The sequence below is a fragment of the Marmota monax genome, unplaced genomic scaffold (assembly GCF_021218885.2).
Source record: "Marmota monax isolate L192 unplaced genomic scaffold, Marmota_monax_Labrador192_F-V1.1 WCK01_AAM20220418_F8-fsc00009, whole genome shotgun sequence".
NCBI lineage: Eukaryota > Metazoa > Chordata > Mammalia > Rodentia > Sciuridae > Marmota > Marmota monax.
Window position 1 is genome coordinate 22,800,989 of NW_026694710.1, and position 26,244 is coordinate 22,827,232.

General features: G+C 43.8%; 1 protein-coding gene across 4 annotated transcripts in view; it reads left to right on the forward strand.

Moving 5' to 3' along the window:
* Clnk (cytokine dependent hematopoietic cell linker) overlaps positions 1-26,244 on the forward strand; it is a 185,184-nt gene that overhangs the window by 141,738 nt on the left and 17,202 nt on the right. For 3 of the 4 annotated variants that reach the window (XM_046423784.2, XM_058572405.1, XM_046423788.2), the window contains 7 exons: positions 5,801-5,826; positions 6,039-6,058; positions 7,124-7,237; positions 12,827-12,854; positions 16,087-16,105; positions 18,109-18,190; positions 21,268-21,308. In XM_046423784.2, coding sequence (XP_046279740.1) covers positions 5,801-5,826; positions 6,039-6,058; positions 7,124-7,237; positions 12,827-12,854; positions 16,087-16,105; positions 18,109-18,190; positions 21,268-21,308 — 330 coding nt within the window. The remainder of the gene's footprint in view (positions 1-5,800; positions 5,827-6,038; positions 6,059-7,123; positions 7,238-12,826; positions 12,855-16,086; positions 16,106-18,108; positions 18,191-21,267; positions 21,309-26,244) is intronic. The other variant, XM_058572404.1, reaches the window with a different exon arrangement.

Here is a 26,244-nt window from a genome sequence, read left to right on the forward strand (position 1 = left end):
CAAAAGTCTTGAAACTTTAACAACAACACATCATGAACAGGTCTCTTAGGACTTCTTCCCCTCGCCAGGAAGCCTGGCTTTCACCTCCAGGAACACCGTGCAATTCATTTCTTCATGGTTTCTCCCTAGTGGGTTGCATAGGAAATAGACCAACGTCCTGCCTTACTCCCCAGAGGAACCTGGGGCGGCTGACTTGACACCTCTTTCAAGAATGTAGATGATGTACAAACTCTATCAGGAACCATTAAAGATTTACAGGACCAAATAGACTCCCTGGCAGAAGTGGTCCTTCAAAACAGACGAGGCTTAGATTTGCTGACAGCTAACCAGGGAGGTATTTGCTTGGCCTTAGGGGAAAGATGCTGCTTTTATGCCAATAAATCAGGCATAGTACACACTAAAATTAAGCAGCTTCAAGAAGATCTAGAAAAAAGAAGAAGGGAACTATTTGAAAATCCCCTCTGGACTGGGCTTAATGGATTTCTACCCTACCTTCTTCCACTATTGGGCCCTTTGTTGGGTTTACTTTTAATGGTGTCCATAGGACCCTGCATTATAAACAGGCTGGTACAATTTATTAAAGAACAGATTAATATTTTGGCCTCTAAGCCCATACAGGTCCAGTATCATCATCTGGAGATGGAAGACCAGCTGCCAACATTTAAAAGGATGTTCTACCCTTCTCACAGGCTTATTTCTTAAGTTTACATCCCCACAGATCTCTCTTTCTTATATAAAAGTATAAGTAACAGCTCTGACCAACCATCTTCTGCCCTTGCCATAAGGGTTCGCTCCTCCATGGGCCCCTCCACTTGGGGGAGGACTCACCCATGGAGTGAGGACGTTAGGCCATAATAATGGAGGGTGCAGGAAGGACTGCAGGAGGATGGATCTACGGATCCCAAAACCCAAGACCTCTGAGTGACACGCTCTGGTGCATGGCAGTTGGCATGCTCCCCCCTCAAAGCTGTCTCCTCCAAAAACATGCCAAGGCCACCACGAAATCTCCTAGTGAAGACGCTCACTCGGATCAGGAGATATTCTAAGGCCTCCTAGAGGAACAGAGCCTCTATCACCCCCTAAAAACATGGCCAGTAAAGTATGGTCAAATATTTTATATAAGAAAGGGGGAGATGTCAGGGACTAGAAGGAAATTCTCCTTCAAAGATTAGCCTGACAGCCCCCTGGGAGACATCCTGCCTGGGAGGCATCCTGCAGCTACCTATCTCCCTGGAACATCCTGCGGTTATCAGGATCATCAGACATCTTGCACCTGGCAGTTTTACCACCCACATCCAGCAATTGTTGATTAGAGAGCTTCCCCATCCCCAGCATATAAATACCCCTGTGTGAACAATAAAAGTTTGCAGCTTGATCAGAAAAAAAAAAAAAAAGAATGAAAAGCACTCTGGGCAGACGATGCTAGTAACACCTCTGGCCACCAGATGGCGTCCTGCGCGACAGCCTTCTTAAGTGAAAACTGTTCAAGTTTTGAGACAGGAAGGACCTTGAAGAACAACCAGTTGGCTCCTTTTGTTTGACAAGAAACTTAGCATTTGAGAATATCTGTGTACTTATTCGAGAAACAAATTCCAATTTCCCCTCTAATTTTCCATTACATGATTATAATAGTAACACAGGTATACAATAAGAACAACAGCTTGAAGAACATTAAATCATTTATTTCACATATAAATTCCCATGAAGTATAAGTATCACCCTCCACTTTCCTGGATGAGGATGCTCATTAATTTATCAATGCATTTGTTTCATAAAAATTTATCAAGTACTTGCCAGCATCCTGCCCAAGTTAGTAGCAAAATCAAGATTCAATCTCAAGAAATTCAACTCCAAATCTTACCCTTTTCATTATTGAAAATGCCTAACTTGCTATTACTTTATTAAACAAGACCTCCAAGTTTAAAAAATTTGTCAAATTTGTCTGAATTGCCACCAAAGCTGTAGGATAGCTATTTGCAAGCTACTTTCATGTCTGATCTAGTTTTCTCACCTGTGAACCCCCTCAAGGTCACCTGGCCCTTCCACCTTATAGAATACTGATAATCTAAGCAAGGAGTAAGTGAAGCTCCCAGCCTCAGTGCTCGGCAGTGGGCACATCTGATGTGGCTTCAATCCTCCTCGGGGCCTGGGTGCTGCTGTTGATAGTATTATGCACAAAATTTCAAAGTGACAGAGAAATACCAGCTGGCTAGAAAAACAACATAGTGAAGACAGAGAACACATGGACAGGGCACCAGAAAGATTCACTATGTTCACCTGGAAAGACTGAGCAGCAACCTTGAGTAAGAGGAACAAGGCTGGAGGCATCGCGCTACCTGATTTCAAGTTTTCTTACTGGGTGTAGTGGTCAGGGCAGTGTAGGATAAAATGCACTTGTAGACCAATGGAGCAGAATGAGTAGCCCAGAGATAAACCTACAGACGCACAGTCCTGATTTTCTATGAAAGCATCAAGAATACACAATATTTGGGGTGGGAAGATTTGGCCTCTTCGATAAAAGCTGTTGGTAGGACTGATATCCACATTATGCAGAAGAGTGAAGAGTTGGATCTTCATGACACATCATGCAAGGAATCCAACTTGGGATGGAATAAAGGTTAAACTTCAGGACCCAAAACCATGGAATTTCCATAAGAAAACCCAGGGAAATGCCTCGTGACATTGGCCAAGACAATAACTTTTGGATATGACACCAAAAGCACAGGCAACAAAAGCAAAAATAAGCAAGATTTCATCCAATGAAAATGCTTCTGTACTGCAAGCAATCAATGGATGAAAAGCAAACTATAAAATGGGAGCAAATATTTGCAAAACATGCATCTGATGAAGGGTTAATATCCAAAATACACAAGAACTCACACAATAGCAGGGGGAAAGAAGAGTGACCTGATTGAAGATGGGCAAGGGTGGACTTTTCTTCTCCCAGGGGAACAGAGGGTTAGCCAATAGGCGTTTACAAGGGAAAGCTCAGAATCTCTGGGCATTAGTGAAATGCAAACCAGAGCCACAGTGCACCTCACACCTGTTAAGATAACTATCATTTAAAAAAACAAGATGCAAGTGTCCGCCATGATGTGGAGAAAGGGGAGCCCTTGCACACCGTGGATGAGAATGTGAATCGGTTTGTCATCATGGAAATCAGTGTGGGGGTTCCTCCAACAATTAAAAATAGAATCAGCATGTGATTCAAGAATTCCACTTCTGATTTGCATCAGAAGAACTGAAATTGGGATTTTGAAGACAGGCTCACCCATGTCCCTTGCAGCATAATTCACCATAGCAAAGATGTGGAAGTAACCTGGGTGTCACAGACAGATGAATGGATAAAGAACGGAGTGTTTTTCCACCTTAAAAGGAAGCAGATCCTCTCAATCCATTTGCGATGGTGTGGTCGGACCTGGAGGGCAGTGTTCTGTTAGGAGAAACAAGCCAGACATTGATGTAATACTGTCTGATGTCACTTCTGTGGAATCTAAAGTGGTCAAACTACAAGCAGAATGGTGGTCACCTGGAGCAACGAGGAGCAGGTGATGAGGTGAGGCTTAAACGGTACCAAGTTTGAGTGACACAAAATGAAAAAGTTCTGCAGACCTATGTAGCATAATGCCTGTTACTAACAAAACTGCTTTAAATTTGCCAAAAGGGTACATCTTTTGTTAAATGTTCTCAACCAAAAATGCCAATTCAAGAAACAGTAATAAATGGAGCAGGAGGAACCTTCAGGAGGTGATGGATGTGTTTATCATGCTGGTGGTGGCAGTGACCTCACTAGTGTATGTTTATCCCCAAACTCACTGAGATGTCCTTGGACGTCAGCAAAGTGGTAAAAAGATTGACTGTGGTTAAGGCAACGTTCTTACCACAGTGTGTAAGATCCTGTGTGATCCCCGAGTTCCTCCAGCGCCACCATCTCCTCTCCGACCTCTCTACCTGCTCTTTCCCACCTTGAATCCTTTGCACTCACTGTCCCCTCTGCCTGGAATCTTCTTCCCCAGACACCTACAGGACATGCTCCATCACCTCTTCAGGCCTCTGGTTCCTCCTCTAAGCAGAGATGCCTCCTCAGACCTGTTTGAAAAACAGCCCCAGCCCCTCGCCTTCTCTCCATGTCCCTGCTGTCCCGGTCACCTGCTTCTTGGTCTTTGCCTGTCATTACTTATTTATACTTTTGTTTATGAATTTCCAGGCCCTGCCATGGGAATGTAAGTAGCAAGGGAATGGTAACTCTGGTTTGGGGGTATTATATTCCCTCACACCTACATCAATAGATACATTAAAAAGAAATCCACCCCCAATACTAGGTGATCAATAAGTTAATGAATAAAAGAAACACTCCCGCCCTTTTCTAAACTCTCGGACACTGAAGCAAAATGAATAGGCGTCTCTAAAACGATGAGTGGACTGTTCCTGCTGCATTGGAACCTGAATCTCATTGAATTTTATTTCCAGTGAATTGAACTGGTCCCCAACAGAAGCCGTGGTGGCTCTGGAATAAGACCTGTTGGAGAGCCGACTCCTGCTTCCACAGGGCGAGTTAGTGCAAGCCCCACAGGGGCCCACGAAGCTCCTCAGGGACACCAATAAGAAATGGCATGAAGGGAATTAAGTTCAGGTTTGATAATTTGGTGGCTGGAGCAATTGTTGTGTGGCCTGATTTTTCTTTAATAGTCAAAGATGTGGCACCACCTGGACAGCGGCTGCTGGCGAGGTGCATCCCAGGTCATGGTTTGCATTTTTACGACGCCGGGAACCTCTTACTTGTTTGTACTCGGTGAGCATTTGGAATTAGATGAAGAGGTCGATTCTACTCATTTTAAAAATGTCTTCCAAAACTGGAAATGAAATAGGGAGAATGGCAATTTTATTCAATGAAGTCATTACTTTTGACCGGGAAGATGTATTAAAGTCTTCCAGACCAGTTTGTATTGTTATTTAGGGCCAGCTGGACCTTTTACAAAATTAGAAAAAAAATGTGAGGACAAAGTTGATAGAAAGCAAAGTGAAGTAAAGCCCCCAGGGACATGGGGTGGGGAGTTCAAACCTGTCCCCAGCCCCAGCTCCTGGAGTTTCCAAAGATTGCTTCTGTTCCCCACCCCCTCCTCATGCTAGGCTTAGCTCAGAGTAGCAGCTCAATAATTTCCTTTGAATTCAATTGAATCGTGGAAATAAAACTGCAGAGAAGTCAGAAAATCTGTTCCAGGCCCCAGTCAGGCTGTTTCTGTAGTTAGTTGATCTTGAGAAATTTTTCTGCCTAATTGGTTCCTACTTTTGTTATCCATTAAATAAGGGGGTTAGATTCTGGGGGACTTCAAAACTCTTCTATTTTTCTTCTGCTTGGAAAAAGCTCCATGAAGTTACAAGAAAGAAACTCAAATTAATTATACACATATGTGTAAAACTACACACACACACTCACACACACACTCACAGTATAGATGTGAATGTAAGGAATGGTCATTCCAACCAGGAACAGGAGGTTCTGAGTCACCCCACGATCATTCTGCCATATATTAGCTGGGTGACTGGGTGACTGGGTGACTGTGGATGGGATAGTTAACTTCCCAACACCTCTTTTTCTTCAGTGAAGGTGAGATTTAATAAGACCACAGAAGTATAGCGCTTAGCATCATGCCAAGCACCTACTAAGATCTCAGCAACTATTAATCAACGTTATCATCAACAGTATTTAAAATAGGAATGATTTCCGCTTAAGCCTATGTAAGAATAGCACTTGACAATGTTTTCTATAAATTCACTGCATTTTCTTCTTGTGTTTTAGAGAACAAATCCATAAAGGGAAACAAGGTAAGTCAAGTCATTAAAATATATTTGTTTCTCTTTTTTTTTTTTAAGTATAGAAATATGGACCATATAGAAGCTTAAGATATTACTTGAAAAATATGTTCTAGGAGTTTGGTCATTATTTGTAATTTCTAATCATAAACAAAAAAAAATTCACCCCTTGGAGCTTCACAAAGAACAACAAATGTAATTTCCAATTCTCCTTCATTTCACAGACTCCTTTGCCGCCTCCTAGGTAAGACATTGAAAATCGTTTTTTCTTTTGCTTTAATACTTAAACGGTTTGTGCTGGTGCCTGAAAGGAGAGACAATTGACCCAGGAAAACTGACACAATGGACAGGACTGACCCAGTCTCCAGGGGTCCATTTAGTCCCGCCTTCATTCACAGTTACCTGCCCGTGTCCCTTCCCTTACTGTTTCTCCATGAGTGTCTTTCTGCCTATCCCTTCCTCTTTCCCTCCCTTCTCTTAGTACAGAAATCACCAGATCAAATTGGGGTATGCATCTCATGCCCAGGTGCCCAGGCGGTGCCCCACGCCCACTCCACACACCTCAATCATAAGTCGATAAGCCGCGGACGGACTTGGAATTTGGGTGAAGGGCTTACAATGTGGAAACATATGTTTAAGGAAGAGCATACTCCAGAGAAACACAGACGCTAGGATATTTCTCCATGTACTTAGAGGCAAGAGCTGGAGCCCTGGCTTCTGAGGCGCCAAGGACATTGGCCACTCGCGTTGCTTCCCTGGGCCTGTGCGGCTCTGCAGCATTGGTGGCCGTCTCTGGCCATGGTTTCTCCACCTCCCTCTCCTCCCTCCCAGAGGGAAGCATCTTGCAGTCAACACTGTGTCTTTTCCTCTCTGCATCTCCAGCATCTACCAAAGGGCCTGACACACTTTATGAATCAATGAATCAATGAGTACATAAACTGGGTGAGGGGGCATTCGTTGACCTTAAAACCCTTCCCTGTTAACTCAGGTCTTCCAGTCTGGGAGAGACGGAGGCCTTTATTCTTCTTTCCCCAGGATTCCTAACACTAAACAGGCAGCATTTCATTTTGAAAAGTACATGATGCCCTGGAGAAAAGCACATCACATGCTGTGGGAAACAGCAACCGATCAAAGGGCAGGTTACAGGAAGTAGATTTAGACTCCTTAGAAGAATGATCACACTGACATTTGGAGCTACGTGGAACGTGGAATGGGTCGGGCTGAGGATGCAGGAGGCAGGGTGAGGAGCTTCCCGAGCTGCAGGCGGGCTCAGGCCCACTGTGGTCTTCACCCTGTGATCTTCACCCAGGCCTCCCGCCACTCTCCCGAAGCAGCACCAGCCCCTGCCCCCGGCACCGGCACCAGAGAACAGTGCACCTCTCCCCCAGAGACACACCTCTCCAGAAGCCCAGGGAGGGCTCAGGTGAGAGCCTTATTCTTGCTGCAGGTGGAATGACCAGGAAGAGTGGTGGGCAGGGAAGGGGTCTGCTCTAAAGGCACTGCCCCAGGGCGAGGGGGCCAAGGACACCCAGAGGGAAGGGTTTTAGAAGCCTGTGGTTTGATTGTTCACAGAAAGCACAGCCTCTCTGTAATCAAATCAGCTATTGAAAGAACTGCTCCCTTGAGGCCTGAATTTGTTAAAGAAAATGTCACACGCCAGGAGGAATTCAGGGCACTGTACGTAAAAATCAAAAGGGGGTTCTGACTATCCAGGACCAAACACTCAGGCTGGGGAAATAGCACCATGATTTAAACCCCTCCTGTCAAAAACGCTCCTGCCATTTTTGACAAATATATAAAAGCCAAACCTCTGGAATTAAGGGCTAATGATGATCTACAGTCCTAAACATGCGGGGCACTCGGCAGCTGATGCTGATCATAAAATGTGGCTAAACCAACAAACAAAGAAGGCCAAAATTGCCTTCTTTGGGAAGTCAGTGCTGAAGCTGCGCCCCTCCCTCCCTTCTCTCTGCTTTGTGACTGCAGATTACAGTAGCAGGTTGAGGCCCAGGGCATGACTTCTCTAGACGGCTTCTCCAGGAAACGTATCTCAGGAATCGTCCCAGGAATTGAGGACATCAGGCCCATTCTGAGCTTCTGTGGGGATCCCATGCAGCGCGGGTTCTGATGGGGACACAAATGACCAATGCCATTGCCCCCCAACTGTCTGGTGAAGGTCTCATCTTTGCATCCTTTACAGTCCCACGTAACAGACTTCTTCCAAGAAGCACCCTCTGTTCCAAGGCATGTCCTTCTGGTCTGTGGGAAATGGCATGGGGTCTCACATCTGCAGTCAAACTGCTGCGTTGACATTGAGGTTGTGCTGCTTATGCCTGCGGGGAGCAGTTCTCAGCTGGAGGCAGCTTTGTCCCTCCTTCCCCCGGGGGACAGTCTGGAGAATGTGGGGCTGTGAAGACTTGGTTGGTTGGTTGTTTGGTTGGTTGGTTGATTGGTTGGTTGGTTGGTTGTTTGGTTGGTTGTTTGGTTGGTTGGTTGGTTGGTTGGTTGTTTGGTTGGTTGGTTGGTTGGTTGGTTGGTTGGTTGTTTGGTTGGTTGTTTGGTTGTTTGGTTGGTTGGTTGGTTGGTTGGTTGATTGGTTGTTTGGTTGGTTGGTTGGTTGGTTGTTTGGTTGGTTGTTTGGTTGGTTGGTTGGTTGGTTGGTTGTTTGGTTGTTTGGTTGGTTGTTTGGTTGTTTGGTTGGTTGGTTGGTTGGTGGGTGGGTGGGTGGAGGGATGGTGCTGGCATGCGATGAGAAGAGCAGAGTGGCTGCTGAGCACCCCACTGTATGCCGGGGAGCCCTGAACAGGAGCAGGAGGCCAGGGAAGTTCTGTGCACTGGCAAAGAGACCCTGCCTCAGGACACCCTGAAAACCTGAAAAATAAGGTACAGACTTTTTTAAGCCAAGGCTTTTCTCAGGAAGAAAGAAAAGTATCAATGTCCACCACCTGCCTTGTGGGCTAACGTGAGGATCCAATGGGATGATCCCATCAACAGCACATATCTGTGACAGTTACTGCACGCTTATTACCTTGAGCCCCTTTCTGTGCATGCCCTTCTCACCCCTTATAATGCCCTGAGATTCTAACCTAGCCCTCCACTCCAAAGGGAAAGGCTAGCTCATTTAGGTATCCATGCTTCCTGGCAGTGACTGACACATTGCCATGAATGTCTGACAAATATGTATCTCCTGCTGCAGCTTCCAAGGGTACCTAACCAGAGCAGGAGTTGGCAAAGTTGCTCCATTTGGATTTTCACTTTCAGAGTGAGAGGCAGAGAGGCAGTAGACCCTCAGACCTATGCATGGTGTCATCAGAATTGGAAATACAAAATGAACCATCCAAAAACTCTTGGTCAAAATGTTAAGAACTGGTCAGACCCCAGAGAAGTCAGGACACAGGAAATGGGACTGATAAATACCGTATGTGCTGAGGTTATTTGATGTGAAGAAGGGGCTTTGGTCTTTTTTTTTTTTTTTTGCTTCTTTATGCTGGAAAGAACAGGATCTTGGGCCCCAGAAGAACTGGGTTTGGATTTCACCTGAACCACTTCTGGCTGCATAATTCCAGAAAGTTCTTTAAGACCTCCAAGGCTTGTCTATGCCCAAGTTTCCAATATCTGACATCAGGCACCCTCCGTCACTGAAGTGTCCACAATGCCACCATTGAAACCACGTGGTGTTGGTCTCTCGGAAAGTTGGCACTTGTGTCTCTGGGTAGTTGCAATTCACATGCATTCCATCATTTGGGGGCCTGTTGAGAACTGGGCTGGATCTCTCTGCTACAAACGGCTCCAGGGAGGGATGGCATTTTGTCCTGTCACCTCCTCCAGCCACCCTGTAAAGTACGGTATCCCAAGGCTACGATGGTACGTAGGTGCTCGGTAACGGTGCCCATCACGTCACCAGGTGTCAGAGAGGTGAGGTAACTCAGTCAAAGCCACAGGATGGCAAGTGGCTTCTGAGGGACAGAGGCATGCAGCATCTTGGGGGGCCCTGGGAATGCCACCGGCAGAGGAGCATTTGCTGAGGAGGAGAGCTGTGATTTCCACTGCACTCCAGCAGGGTCCACATGGGTGGTCAGGCAGCCTTAGTGGTGACCCAGGTCACATGTAAACAACCTAGTGAGGCTGGGAAAATGCACCCCTCCCCTTCCCAGCAGCTGCTCTGTCAGGCACTGGGGATGTGTCGCCCCCCCCCAGGCAGGGACCTTGAGGTGCAGCTGGCCCTCAGCGGCCTGGATTGTGGACAGCCTGGCTGTGGCAGCTGCAGCCCATGATTGCCACGCTGCCCTGAATGGCGGCTGTGGTTCCAGCTATTGTCTTTCAGCCCCTGTTTGTCCCCACCAGCTCTGCCATTCTCTTTTTTAAAGCTAAGTCTTGGCTTCACTAAACAATAGCTGAATGGAAGCACTTCAGTTCACAGAAATGTCATTTAGATCATTCATTGGCAACTAACTTGAGGTCTTTGAAGTTTGGAGAACACGGGTGGGATGTCCTCAACCATTTCTGCACCACGATTATTATTGTCACAATATCTACCTATTTAATGTTTCTTTCCCTAGTTCATTTTTTCTTCACTTAAGTAAATTTAATTCAAACAGAGACTTATGACCATATATAATTGCAGCACAGCAGTTCCAGACCCAAACTTTGACCCTGGGGAAATTTCTATTAAAAGAAATGAGACGCAAATGTTAGATTAGTGCTTAGGAAATCTTACCACTGGGTAAGATTCCAGTGGAAGTCCTCTCCTGGAAGTCCTCTGAAAGGGAATTAAAAAGAGAGGGACTTCACAACTATGGATCCACCGCAATTTTAACACTGTGGCCATGCACCGAGTGATAATGAGAGCAACCAACAACATTTCCTGCATCTACCTGCCCATCAGGTCCAGCATGGAGTCTTTTGTCTATATTAGCCCGGGCTGTTCCATAACTGGCTGGATTTGTCCATTTCGTAGATGGGAAAACTAAGTTTCAGAGAGGGAACTGAACTTATCAGGGGTGACAGAGCCCATAGATGACAAAGAAAGGATTCAAATCCAATTCATTTTAAACTAAAAGATGTTCAAGAAGGTCCACAATTATAGTAAATGATACTATCCTTAAATTTATACTAAGCACACATTATGCAAAGGAAATAATGTGAGAACTCTTTTTCCAAGTAGTTAATGGCCATGTGTCCTTGACCATCTCCATGGACAAACCAAGGAGGTCAGAGAGGCTCCCTCTGACTCCACGTGGGCCTGGGAAGGATCAAATGTGCAGAGGCCAGAGGGCCTCACCCTGCTATGCAAAGAAGAGGCTTCTTAGATTCCCCACATTGTCTTAAAATTCAGCTTGTTAAAATGACACATTCCAAAATCTACCTTTCCTGAAGCCTCAAGTTTCAATCTGTAAAATTCATTGCTCTATTTATAAATTGAGTTATTTTATGAGAAGAGAAACACAGTCACTCTGCTTGTTCTATAAATGTGAACTAACTCAAGCCAAGACAGTTTAAGGCATCTTAGACAGTAGTAACTTACAAACTCAGTTAAATCTACTTAAATATCTGAAATGTCTTTATAAATTGAGCGTACCTGATTTTTAAGTACTTCTATTACTGACAAGGTAGTTTTAAATTCTAGCAACCAAACTTTAACAATTTTTGTAAATCACATAAAGTAAATGTATATAGAGAGATAAATACAGAAAAAAAAATCAATTTCTCGTGCACAGTTTAAATGCTTTACAAATGGAGTTGATTCAAATGCTTTTCAAATGGAGTCAAAATGTGTCTTGACTATTGTAACTTAAAATTGAAAGTCCAAAATCGATTATACATGTTTAAATTGAAGCCACATAGTCAGTCCATCAACACCCCTACTATGCCAGAGTCTCTTAAACATTAAGAATACTGAGATTAGTCTCAATTTAACTGCAAAATAATTAATAGTACAGGTGTTTGTTCTACTTGGTTGCTTCTGACTATATCTTTTACTTCTTACCTCCTAACTAAAAGGCAAGGGAGGTGCAGAGGTGGTATCTGTCTCCGATGGGCTGAGATGATCGTTAAAAGCTGTGGAACCCAAGGACAGTTGCCCTAGCTTGGAAATTTGAGACCAGAAAGTATCTGAGATCCATGTGCTCTGGGGCCATTTTGCCCAAGACAGAGAGACCCAGAAAGCTTTGGATCCACAGCGCCTGTGAGGTTGGCGAGGCAGTCTTTAACCCCCAGCATCCTTCAGTTCCTGGCCTTTCATTGATGGATATGATAGCTGGGACGGGCACCCGCAGCCCGCATCCTTAGTTCCCATGGGGAGTTTGGCCACATTCTACACTGAATGCCCCATTTTTCTTATTATCTCTAGCAGTTCTCACAATAACCCTCCAAAATGAGGACGCTTGTTGGCATTTTGCACACGAGAAAATGAGGTTTGGAGAAGTTGACTTTCCAATATAATGAACATCTGGGAGATGATTGCTGAGACTCGGCCAGTGTCCACAGAGTAGGATTCTTCATTGGATTCTTTCCCTTTTCCTCTCAGTCTCATGATTCTTTTCCTGACTCAGGCTCCCTTTCATTGTCAGTAATCTTTCTTTTACACTCACCTTCCTGGGCTGCCACTCTACCTGACAGCTTCATATTTAAACCCTTTTACATTTTCTCAGAGGAGAAAAAAACTGAGAGCTTTAAAAATCTACCTGACAATAGGTCTGACTGTGCTCATGAAATCTGACATGGGAATCAAATGTCAGGAGAAATGACAACGTTATTTAAATTCTCCTAAAATGAGAAGCAAGTATATTTGTGTCCTTGCAGTCACCACCTTTTATATTGGCTTCTTTTTTTTCCCTCAGAAAATTATGAGAAAAAAATAACCTGCTTTAGATTTATAGAAGAGTGATAAATATCACACTGGACTACGGGCTGTTAATTTGTCAATGACAGAGTTTTATAAGGGCTCATGATGACTCTATCTTGGCCATTATGAATTGTTTTTTATTAACACCATTTTTCTTTTTTCATACAGACAGATAAGCTTAAAGGACTTAAGTGGGGTAAGTAGCAATTTTGTCCTGGGAAACAAAAAGGGAATTCGTGTGCATGAGGTGTCTACAATGAGCAACATTCTCTCTGGGTACCTTATCATACTTTGTTCTTGTGGTAGCCATGCTCAGAATGAATGATCCCCCCGGCCCCTGCTTTAAAGATGAGAAACCTAAGTTAAACAGGTTATGATCCAGAGGGTAGAAGCAGACCCTTCTCTACCCCATGGTCATTCAGTGTTGACGGATGCAGTGGGGACATGCCCCCTTCCCACAGGGGAAAGCACGAAACCTGCCTCCTGGCTTCCAACCTCCACTGCACAGAAACGAGGTGTTGGCAGCTGTAGGCTCTACGCCGCTTGATCTTCACAGGGAAAACAGGACTGCAGAGAGGAAGACAGATGAGATTCAGAGCCTCACCAATCTAGGTGTGAACCCTGCTCTGCCCCCTGCTAGGGTTTATGAAGTTTGGCAAGTGCCCTACACACCAGGAAGAGAGGGACACATTTCTGTGCAATGTTGTGGTAAAGTCAAAGTAAATACACAAATGGCCAAGGGGCAGTAGAGGCTCAACAAGTAGTTGAGTCATGGGAGTTCCTGAGCACCCCTGAGGAGGAGCAGCAGGTCACGGTGCTCTTGCTGGGGGACCCTACACATCTAAGGTACCTGAACCCAGAACTCTGCCTCTAGATTGGGTTTCTGTGCCTCAAGTAGAGGCTGGCTGCCATGGAGATGTCTTCAAGTCTATAACGCAAAGATCAGTCTGACAGGACATGTGCCCCCCCTCCAATCACCAGCGAGCAAGAAGGAAATGGGGAGGCAGCAGGAAGTGTGCAGAGCTGTTGGTTCTCCTTGCCTCTTTGGCTGGCTTCTGTTGGAAGACAGTGTCCTCTGAAGAACAGGATCTAATAGAAATACTCATTGTTGCATAAGTTTTGCCAACCTGCTTCTGCATTGTTTGTCTAGGCTGAGATTCAAGGTCATTTCTCCATTGCAAAAGCCCATTCAGGAGGCAAATGCCACGTGTGTGTGCACATGGAGTGATTGCTTAATTATGTCTTGCAAAGTAAAATATATTTCAGCAGAAATGATGTGCTGACTCAGATGCACACGGCCCTCTGTAGTTTTCAAAGTGAATAGAGACTCATAGTCTCACCTCATCCCTACAAAGCCCTGAAAGAAAACATGAAGACAGAGGGGTGACAAACTGCCAGTGTCCACAGCTGGCAGAGGACAGGCCAGTCCCTGAAATCGCCAAGCCCAGGTCTGCTCCTCAGAGTCCTGACTCTCCGCCTTAAAAATTAGAGGGACAGCCTGAGTTAAAGTAAAAAGAAAAGAGAGGAAGGAGATACTAAGGAAGGAAGAAGGAAAAGAAGGAAGGGAGGGAGGGAGGGAGGGAAAGGAGAGGAGGGAGCAAGAGGGAAGAAGGGTGGACAGCAGGAGGTGACATTTCTCTCTCACTTGAATATGTTGATTTTCTAACAACAAAAAAGTTAAAGTAGAAAAACAAGAGATACTGCACTTTTCTAACTGCATTGATTTTAAATTCAGAGCCCTCAAGCAAAAAGTTGGCTGGGTCTCAATGAGATAAAACAACTGCCTCCCCAGAGGAAGCTCCTCCTCTGCTCGTACCTTCTGCCTTCCTCTCCTTTGACAGCCCGAGAGCTCCTGCCTCTGAGTGAGCACTGGGAACTGCCAGGTTCAAAGTCCTGGGGAGGCCTCACCGGGGAGCCTTCTAAACCACTGGTTAGAATGCATTCGTGGCCCTTTGTACTTGGCCATGGATTTGCTTTGATTTGCTCTCCTAATGAACAGTTTGTCCTCCTTCCAGAACCCTAGGGGCACCATGGTCTTTAAAACAAAAGTTCTGTTTGCTGGCTTCAGACAAGACATAGGATGCCCCTGTGAGCAAAGTGTTGCTGCAGGTTTCTTATCTATCTGTGGAGCAAATGTGAGTTGGCAGAGCTGGGCTCGGGCCAGCTTAGTTGCAGGATGGCTGTGGGAACATGGGCAGATGGCATCACCTCTTTGGATCTCGTCTGTAAGCCAAGGACATTTTACATTTTTTCTACTTCAAGGACATTAAATTATTCCTTTAATAATTTGATGCTGAGTTATATACCTTCCTCATTCCACCAAAAATGTATACACATATTTATAGAGGAAAACCACTTTTATTTCAAAAGGTTCACAAACCTCATTAGAGCACCAATGGCTTTCTCATCCCATAGGTTAAACAAGTTCCTATGAAACTGACACCTGAGGTCGTCTCCAGGTGACTCAATACTTGAACCAAACTTAACATAATTATTCCTGGTCAAACATGCCCTTCAGCAAATATCATACAGATTCTACTGTAAAGATTCTTGCTTCTTCAAGAGATCACTGTGGTGAGGGATACCAGTCCAATAAATGTGGACATTTTCATAACAAAGGACAGTCAGGAACTCTGCCACTTTTAAGGAAAGAAAGAGAAAGGAAATGTTTGGGAAGATAAATGGCTGTGTTTAAAAAGAATAATGCAAGTATCTTCTGCTTATTTTTAAAAAAAACATTTGAGAACAGAAGTATACAGAAAAGATTATTCATAGCCTCATCACTGAAACACAATCTCTGTTGGTATTTTATCTCTTTGAACTGTTTTTTGCCTCCACACACGTACATTGAAGACATAATAGCATGTAAATGCATGAGGGGCCTAGTTTTTATCCTGGACTCCAGTGCTCCGCCGAGGCATGCTCCCAGTGCCCCCGAGTCCAGCCTACATCACTACTTCAAATGCCTTCATCAGAGTTCAATAAGCAAGGAACACACCAAAATTAACCATTCTTATTTATCTGGATGTGTGATGCTGCCCAGCTGTATGACACTGTGAGTCACGAGGCTGAACACCTTGTACCTGAGCTTGGTCCAGAGTTCAGGTTGTTTCTTGGAAATAGTTTCATTGAGGCAATTGTTGCAATAGGAATAAAGCATGTCTAAGACCCTTGAAATTAAATTAGCTTTTGTTCAGTTAAATTACTTTCCAATTGGTTTTTGTTCAGTCTTTTGGAGAATTATGGATTTTTTAAAACTCTATACTAAAAAAAATTTTTTCAAAATTCTACTATTTTTAAAAAAATCTATGCTAACAAAATTCTTCCTGAAATTCTACTATAACCAATTTTTTTAAAAGCACATATAGTATTATATTAAATTCTGTAACACAGAAAGTCACTCAATGTTTTTTTTTTTTTTAATACAGGTCCTTGAAGCAGAAGAAGGTAAATTCTTTACCTTAACTTTCTTTCCCTACTGCCATTAGGATGTGCTGTTTCTAGATCGCTAGTCATAATTTACAAGCATTGTAACTGAAGCCCAGGATGTAAGGATACGTGCACATGGTGAAGGGATCAGAGGGGTCTAGGACCTCACAGTCCACTCAGCGTCCTCTGGTCTAAGCAAGGAAATTTATATCTGGGTTAAATCAGAGGTCTTTCTTCAGCCCAGGTATTACCAAAAGGAGTCACACTGTCACCCCTGCCACTGGGCAAAGAGACCTTGGTGTCCCTGCCACAACACACACACACACACATATTCACACACACACATTAGAGTTTCCAATGACATCTATTATCCCAGTAATAATAATGATAAATTATTTGCATGAAAATATGGTCATTTGAGTTAGCTTTTAACAGTCCTTGATCACTTTCAACATTTTCAGAGAAGCATGCAGTCTGACACCCACTAAGTGGCAGGATATGGAGCAGGCAGTGCCTGATGTCCACCTTTGTTTGAAATGCCATCCATTTTGAATGATAAAATATGTTCAGAGGCAAAATATGTTCTGGCCCAAAGAGGGAACCAGAGACAAGTGCCCATCCTCTGGGGGTCTCAAGTCTGCTCTTCTGTATATATTGAGGAAGTTAAACCCAAAGAGGGGCCTATCTGATTTTGTGACATCCCACAGATCCCCGATGGAGCAATGGGGATTTCATGGACAATTTCAAATAATTTTAAAACTTACTGAAAACATGTCCTTCCCCGCAGTAAATTTCAACATGCAAAACTCAGGTGTTGTTGCACCAGGTTCCAGTGGTCATCAGCACAAAATGTGACATGGTTCAGCTCAAGAGGGCCAGAAGCTCTGGGTGACTGTTGATGGCACAGAATGAATTTCTGGGATGTGTTATTAATGGGCCAGTCAGTAGCTCCAATCACATTTCAAGTAATCACAGTCGTTCAATCAAAGATTTTTAGTTTGTGACCAACCTTGGACACAAAACAGAGTAACATCCTGAAACAGTGCCATCAGTGTCTGCATGCTTCCCTGGCTTCATTACCTACAGTCACAAGTGGGAGAAAGTTCACGGAATTTTATATTCAGGAGTAGTCTGTGCTCTTGGTCATTCTGGATGGCTAGTTAACTCCATCCATGATAAAAAGGAAATCATTAGCAGCAACACCAATGGCATATGTAATTACTAACTAACTCCAATGAGTATGTTTGTAGAGCTTTTCAAAAGTTGATGATCAAGGAGAAAATAATGAGAAAATATAGCCGTGGTGGTGACTACCTGGGAACTGCCAGTCGACACCAGAGTCCTGGAAGCTCCCCTCCCTTTTGCAGGAAGGGTCTGAGAATACAGGTGTCTTGTGCTGGCACTGGGCTGCTTGTCCCCTGCATTACCCAGAGCAGTCCTCTGGTTTAACTTTCTTCTCACTAAGAGCTCAGCTCAGAGCTCATCTCTCAGAAGGTCTGCTTGGGCCCCATAATCACTCTGGATCCAAAGTAGAGCTTTACTTACTTCCTGTCACACTGTGTGAAATGCGAGCATTGAGGCATTGCATGCCTAGTTCCTGTCTCCTTTCCTTGGAATGTAATAACCACTTCTCCCTTCTCACTGTGACCCCAGATTCTGGAAGAAGACCTATCTTATAGAAGCTGTTCAGTAAATATTTGCAGAGTGATGTGAATGAATGAGAATCAAGTCTTGTAAACTAACTGGTGTAACATAATCCCTGTAATATCTCCCAAGGCAGTACTCTGTGTTTCCAGGAAGTTTGTAATGTGTGTTCCCAATTGTAAATGCTCAATGTAATTTTTATAGTCTCAGAGAAAAGATACCCCCAGGATCTGGGAGGGTTGTAGAGTTTTCAATGACATCGACATCCCAGTAATAATAATCAGAAATTATTTGCATGAAATCATGGACATTCAAGTTGGCTTCTAACAGTCCTTGATCAACATGCAATCTGACCAAATTATGTCACACCTTTACAGTTTCCCATGACAAGATGAGGCCAGCATCATCCCAGCCATCGCAGAGCCGAAACACGCGGAAGATTCCTCTTGCCCTGACCAGGTGAGGAGTCACAAAGTACCCCCCAGGTTGCAGCTTGGGAGTAGCAAGGTGCTCTCTTGGACAATGACTACCAAGGCTTCTTGGCTTTTGATTTTGACGGCATTGTTGAGGCATGAGGGTAACCTGTGAACTCCAATTATCGTTGAATCTAATGATGTTGTTCTTTCTCTAATTTATGACTGACCATGTGTTAGTGAAGGGCAGGGGAAAGAAGTGAATACTAACTAAATCAGATTAACTGGAATGGGCGCTAATCACTCTTGGAGGAAAAGTTGGTCATTTCTAGTTATTCTCAGTTGGTGTTCACATCAGAGCTAATAATAGTCTCTTTGGAACAGAACTTCATAGTGTTAAAAATGCATTTCCAATTAGACAATCGCCTGATCAAGTTATTGTGACAGCTGTCAATTCCACTGAAGAGCTGCAGACACAAAGCCTCTGGCGAATGACTCATTACCAAGTCACTTTAACTTAATAGTGGCTTGTTCAAAAACCAAGACCTCCACAAAGTCGCTGCTGCGAGCCCACCTCCCCATCCCACCCTGGCCAGGGACCGACCTTGGTTCCCGCCACTCCCTGCACACGCTGCTCACAGCTCCGGGACGCCTGGAAGCCACCTCACTGCCCACACTGCTTCCCGCCACCCTCCCCCACATGGGAGCTCTCTTTCACTCATCACACCCCAGCTTAGAAGCAGACTGAATCGGGAGCTCGCTGGGGCTAGCCTTTTATTCTACCTTTATTCAGCGGGGCCAAGTAGAACTCTGGTTGAGCAGGACCTACAGGATCCAGATCCCTGCCGCCATACCAGTGAGCCGTGTGACTTGGCCAGCATCTCTGTCCCACTCGGGAAGCTCTGAGCAGAACCAGGCATGAAGCAAGAGCCTGGTCAACGCCAGCTCTCAGTTCTGTCGACAGGCCTGCACATGGCACCACACGCCGTGACGCCACACGCCCCTTCCCTTCTCCCTGTCACGTCCTTTCCTTGTCCGACTTTGTGCCTTTACCAACATGTTCTCGCCCCTTAGCTCATGGGTGCTGGGACTATTGCTCTATCCCCCTTCCCAGGCCATTTGCTGTTCAAACCCCTGATGTGACACATCAAACCCTTCCTTCACATAACTTTCTAAGAGAAAAATGTATCATTATGGTGAAAGGATAATGAGCTTTCATTCAGGCTTATACCTGTTGTAGTTGGTTGATAGGTTTTGGCTTACTTTATTTGCTTATTTAATCTATTTCACAAAGTCTCCTGATTCCGGCATAATTGCCTTTCTTAGAGTTATTTCCCAAACTGACTCTAAATGTTGGTGTTACTCAGTTTATCTGAGGCTCTCTTTTCTGTCCCTAGAGGACATCTCAGTGCCCAATGTCAAGCCATGTTGATAATCCGCCTCCCTCCAGCTTCTGCCCAGGCCTCCTCTCCTGGCTCCAGTCCTGCACATCAGTGTTCCTTAGATAGTTCACAAGCATCACGGCTGATTCTGTTGGGACTCTTCATTTCTACTCCCAGTCCCAACCAACAATGTCTTCCTGCAGACTTTCTCGCCTCAGTCCTGGTGAACTTTCTTCCCATTATCTCTCTTCCCATCCAATCCATTCCCAACTCCCAAAATTCTACTCCAACCTGTCTGAGTCTCCCTATGTCTCTCCTTCCTCCCCAGCTCTCGCAGGCAGACCAGGGCCATCAGCTCCCCTCTGTATTGTTGTGATAGGCTTCTGATGACTCCCAGAATCCCCAGGCCCTCTTCCAGGGCAATGCTGTCCGGTAGTGACCTTTCACTGCTCAGGGACGTGTGCTGGGCACACCTTCTCCACAGTGTGCACCAGGTGTGCTCTGATTGTGATGGAAGTGTGTCTCCCCTGCAAGAGGCAAGCTCTCCCCGGGCAGAGCATGTCCATTCATGTTACTGTCGCCAAACACATCACCCATCTAGAAAGTGCTCAATGTGTGTTTGTTAAATGAAAGAATCGTGACTTTTATCTTAGTTTTAGTTGTGTTATTTTGGGATTTTTTTCTTCTGTCCTTATATAGTCTGTACTTAAGACCTAGAATATCCTCAGAGGATATTCCTCCTCTTTCAAAATTTCCTAAAAATTCCAGAAAATTAGAACAATCTGGCTGCTTGTTATTTCCCCAGACATTTAACAGAAGTGTCCACTGGCTCCTAATAGAGGGACACTGGTGGAGAGCCTGGATGGCAGAAGTCTGACCCTTGGTACAGCACACTGTGGTGGCCGAAGGGTCTGCTGGCATTTTCTTGTACAAAGCAAGCTGGGAGGCCCCGTGGGCTTCCCTGGGGGTAACAAAACCCAGATCCATACCCAGGTGATTTCAGTCGGTGCTAGGAAAGGGTCAAGTTCCAGATAATTAACCGAGAGGCTCTTTCAGTCCTTGGAACAGAGCGCATACCAGGAAATCAGATTTAACTGTCTTAGCACCTGGAGCTCCTGTCCGCGATGCTGACCACCAAACAAAATGAACCAGAAAATTCGAGCAAGGTGCTAAGGGAAGCCGCTAACTGCTGCCTCAGAGCCTCTGTCTTGTGTTTAGAAATGCATATTGCTATTGTGATGGTCTCACAGCCTTCTAATCCCTTTTTCTTTATGGAACTCCCAATAATAGTCAATATCGTTTTCTCACCCAGCTCACATTTCAAGATGGAATGAGACCTCTGTACTCTTCTTCCCAGCTAGTGCTGACTCTCAGTGGGTGAGCAGTTTCTATAGAATAGGAGCCCAACCAGCCGATTATTAATTTCTATGACTAAGTACAAGGCAAGTCAAACTCACGACTTTAAAAAGTAAAAAAAAAAAAAAATCTGATGTGTGCTCACTGCAGTGACCTGGGAAGAACTTCTGCGGATCAGTGTTTGCATTTCATATCTCATATTTGCTGGCCTTGGACAAGGAGGGGAAGAGCCAGCCTCTGGTTGCCATAGAAAACCAACAATTCTTCTAGCCTATTCAGTAAAATATGAAGTGCTTTAATGCAGTTTCAGCCATTACCATTGACCTTGCCCCTGGATGGAGTGTGAACACCACAGGAAAGTCTAACATGCTGTCATTTTCTCCAGCTCTTCATTTGTGCGAAGCCACAACAATCTGCAAGACAGAGGTAAGCGCACTTTAAGATTGTGAAATAGCAGGTAAGGCATCGCACTATGATATTCCTGCACATGAATTAACTTCTGTGAACCTCACAGTCACTGAACTCACGTGCACAGATGTGATCAGCTCCTTTTCAGTGACTGATAATATTTCATTGGATGAATACAACTATTTAAATTCATAATCAAGTATAATCACTGAAGTCGTTTCCAGTGTTTTCCTTTTATGAACATTATGTTATGAACATTATTGTAAATGTCTTCATTGATGAATCATTTCTTTTTTTTAAAGAGAAGTTGCTGGACCTTCAAACATGTGTCTCTTTAATTTCCTCAAATGTATTGTCCATGGCAGATGGATCAAAGCAACAGTCCCCCCCTCTCCAACAGTTGATTTTGATGAATAATTTTCCCAGTCCTTTGGGTGTGATAGTCATTTACCTAAAAGCAATCTAGAAAATGGGAAAAAAATGCAACTGACCCCTCTGACAGATCGATTGTATAGAGAAAACTCACAAGGGCCTGTGCACAAGTTCAGAACAGCACGCAGACACAGCAGCCGTGACAGCTGGAGGTGGGCTTTGACATTATGAGTATCCTTTTTCCCAAACTAGAACTTCCATGTGCCTCCGCCTTTCTTTCTTCACTTCCAACAACAGCATTACGCTGCAGGAAGCTCACCCCAGGGGTACAGTGAGGAGCTGAGGGGCACTGCTGACCTTGGTCCAGTTCTGCCTCTCTCCCTACAGTGGGCCACCTTTGAGCAAGTTCACCTCCCCATCCATAAAGTTCAAGTAATTCATATTCCTGTGGATGTGATGTACACACCACACACACACACACACACACACACACACAGCCCTCTGCTTGATACAGCAGGCCGTGGATGTGTTCTAGACCCTGCCTGCTTTTCTGCATTCCCTTCTTTCTCTCTACCACTGACCTCAGTAGACTTCCCGATTCCTCTCTGGTCTCCTCCTTTCACTTCTGCTCTACGCCATCTGGGCTTCCGTTTTTCCAATCTAAGATCAAGATGAACTCATTTCCCCTACTCTACAGAAAGCTGTGATTAACACAATGGAGTCGTCCCTGGGAATCCCAGGGATTGACTGTCAGGAACAGCATAAGACGAATAGATTGGTATGTCTTGGGGGAAAGTCCAGGGACTGAGCCCGCCCAGGAAGGGCATCCCTAATGGGGGTTGCAGTGATATGAAGCGGAACCACGACTTAGAGAGGAATCCAGAGTCTTAGCTTGAAAAACCATGCCAGGTTTGGTGGCACACGCCGATAATCCCAACAATTTGGAATGCTGAGGCAGGAGGATTGCAATTTCAAAGCCAGCCTCAACAACCCAGCTGTCTCAAAAGAAAATACAGAAAGGACTGAGGATGTGTCTCAGTGATAGAGCACCCCTGAGTTCATCCACAGCACCAAAATAATAAATAAATTAATTAATTAAATCATGCATAATACAAAGTAAGAACCAATACAAGAATGAAAAGGTAGTGTTAGGGGACTAGACTTCTCCAGCTGTGGGTAGATCATTGGACTGGGATCTTGTAGCTAGTTCTCAACTCATCTCAGAGGAAGCAAGGTTCTTTAAAGAAGTCTGGACTGAGCAGGGGAAATGCTTTAGCCTCCACTGTTTCCTCTTTCAGTCAACAGACCTGGATTCATATCCAATATTGGGGTAGGTCCTAGGGAGGCAGAACAGAAGCCCTCCTGCTGACCTGTGCTTAAGTGCGTGTGAAACTCTCCACCAACTCACTGTGTGTTCATTCTGCTAAGGAAAAACCCCATCTGGGTCGCTGGTCCTTGGCAAGGTTGGATGTGCAGAAAACACTCCCCTCCCCGCCTAGCAGGGCCTCTCGAGCACACGGCTTCAGCTTACACATCTCAAGGGTGGACATTCACAGACACCAGTGAAATCTACATCTCTGTGGACGTGAGGTTGTTGTCCTTGTCTTACAACTGGGACAAGAATTTTGGGAAAGTTTAGTTCAGTCACTGGTAAACATGCTTGTTCTCATCAGTGAGTTCAAGCCAGACTTCATAGAGAGTGATCCACTCACCATCCAACAGGGTGCAGAATAAAAAAATAAATAAAATTTAAAAAAAAAAAAAACATGATCTGGCAGGTTGGATGAGAGTCTAGGAAAGCCTGTTTATACCCCCCAAATAGTATCAGCATTATTCTCTGAAGATGGAATTGTGGAAGATTTGTTTTCCCTTTTGTTTATCACTTTGTGGGGAGCAGGGGTATCATGGATTGAACTCAGGGGCACTCGACCACTGAGCCACCTCCCCAGCCCTTTTTTGTATTTTATTTAGACACAGGGTCTCACTGAGTTGCTTAGCGCCTCACTATTGCTGAGGATGGCTTTGAACTCACAATCTTCCTGCCTCAGCCTTTCAAGACGCTGGGAATACCTGCATGTGCCACCGCACCCAGCTTATTTATCACTTTCGTATATTAATTTTTAAAAAATATTATTTTACTCTTCTTTAAAGCTGATTAATATTCCATTGAGTATAAATACCACATTTTCTTTATCCATTCATCTATTGAGGGACACCTAGGATGGTTCCTTAGTCTAGCTATTGTGAATTAAGTTGCTATAAACATTAATGTGGCTGTATCACTGTAGTATGCTGATTTTAAGTCCTTTAGGTATAACTGAGGAGTGGGATAACTAGGTCAAATGCTGGTTTCATTCCTAAATTTATGAGGAATCTCCATACTGCTTTCCATCGTGGTTGTACCAGTTTGTAGTTCCACCAACAATGTATGAGTGTGCCTTTTCAACACATCCTCACCAATATTTATTGTTGCCTGTATTCTTGATAATTGCCATTCTGACAGGAGTGAGATGAAATCTTAGAGTAGTTTTGATTTGCATTTCTCTAATTGCTAGAGGTGTTGAACACTTTTTCATATATTTGTTGATCAATTATATCTCTTCTTCCATGAAGTGTCTGTTTAGTTCCTTAGCCTATTTATTGATTGGTTTATTTGTTTTTATGGTGTTAAGTTTTTTGAGTTATTTATATATCCTAGAGATTAATGTTTTATCAGAGGTGGATATGGTAAAGGTTTTCTCCCAATCTGTAGGCTCTCTCCTCACTTTATTAATTGTTTCCTTTGCTGAGAAAAATCTTTTTAATTTGAATCCATCCCATTTATTAATGTTTGATTTTACTCCTTGAGCTTTAGGAGTCTATACTCAATGGAATATTACTCAGCTTTAAAGAAGATTAAAATTATGGCATTTGCCAGTAAATGGATGGAGTTGGAGACTATCATGCTAAGTGAAATAAGCCAATCCCACAAAACTAAAGGCCAAATGTTTTCTCTAATATGCTGAAACTAATTCACAATAAGGTGGGGGTGGGCACTATGGAAGAATAGCTTTACCTTAGGTTAGGTGGAGGGGAAGGGAAGAGATTTGGGAATAGGAAAAATAGTAGAATGGAACAGACATTATTACTATATGTATATATGTGACTGCATGACCAATATGATTCTGCAGCATCATATTGATCAAATATCAAATGAGAAATTATATTCCATCTATGTATGATATATCAAAGTGCATAAATGCATTCTACTATCATGTATAACTAATTAAAACAAATTAAAAAATTTTAAAAATATATAGGGTTATTTTTATATAAAATCAATTTAAAGTGCAACATTAAATTAAAAAGTCTTCTAGTAAATGGCAGTGAAGTACTTGATTAAAATGATTTATAAGTTTTGACAGACTAAGTGGCATAAGAATTTTAAAATAAGCCAGGCACAGTGGCACATGCCTGTAATCCCAGTGGCTTAGATGGATCTGAAGCTGAGGCATGAGGATCATAGGTTCAAAGCCAACCCCAGCAATTTAGCAAAGCCCTAAGCAACTCAGCAAGACCCTGTCTCTAAATAAAATATAAAACAAGGCTGAGGATGTAGCTCAGTAATTAAGTGCCCCTGGGTTCTATCTCCAGTAGAAAGAAAAGAAAGAGGGAGGGAGGGAGGGAGGGAGGGAAGGAAGAAAGGAATGAAAGAAAAGAAACAAAAAAAAGAAAGGAAAGAATGCATTAGTGATTACTGATATCAGTATGATTTTGCAATAGGCTACCCTGCCTTGCCTGTTACTGACCACCTGGCGAAGTCATTCTTGCATTTACATTGTGTCAATCTCTTCATTCCTGTGACCCTCCTTTTCTAAGAAAAGCCCTAGGTCATAGGGTTGTAAAATGCAAATGCAGTGTTCCCTGTATGTGAGAAGAACCTTCCAAAGCTTAACTGCTTCCCTGATTTTATAACAAAATTGACTCCTTACTTGTAGCTGAATACATGCTCAGAATTTCATTCATTCAACAAAGACTCAAGCAGAGTTTCCGGAGAAAATTCTGCAGCAAACTTGTTTTGTTGAACTCATTCTCTGAACAGACTACAAGTGCATAACTGTTTCCAAACACTCTTTATTAAGCAAGACTCTTTAAATATTCAAGCAAGACTTGCAGGGTTGAAAAATAATAAATCAGTTGCCACAAAATCATGAAAAATTCAAAATCACTGAACACTGTTATGAATGAAACACAAACTATGTGGCAGGAAATGCTGTTAATGACTGTTTTACCTTCAAGAATGTTCTTACTGCTTCAACCCATGCTGAAAAAGCAGTTATGGTCATTTAAATAGAGAGTCTCTGCATACTGCTGCACTGCAACCTAAAATAAAGTTTTGGAGCTGATCTACTCTATGCCAGCATAGCTGTTAGCATTCTCTTGGTCGGGATTTGCCTGGTGTCTAGTTCTCCATGATTTTACTTAGGATTTCTCTGTTTCATTGCACTCCATGTGCAGTTAGCATGGAATTTTTAAACCAACTCGCATCTGATTTTTAAAGGCTAAGTTTGCATCTCTGGTATTTATTTTGATTGTGAATATT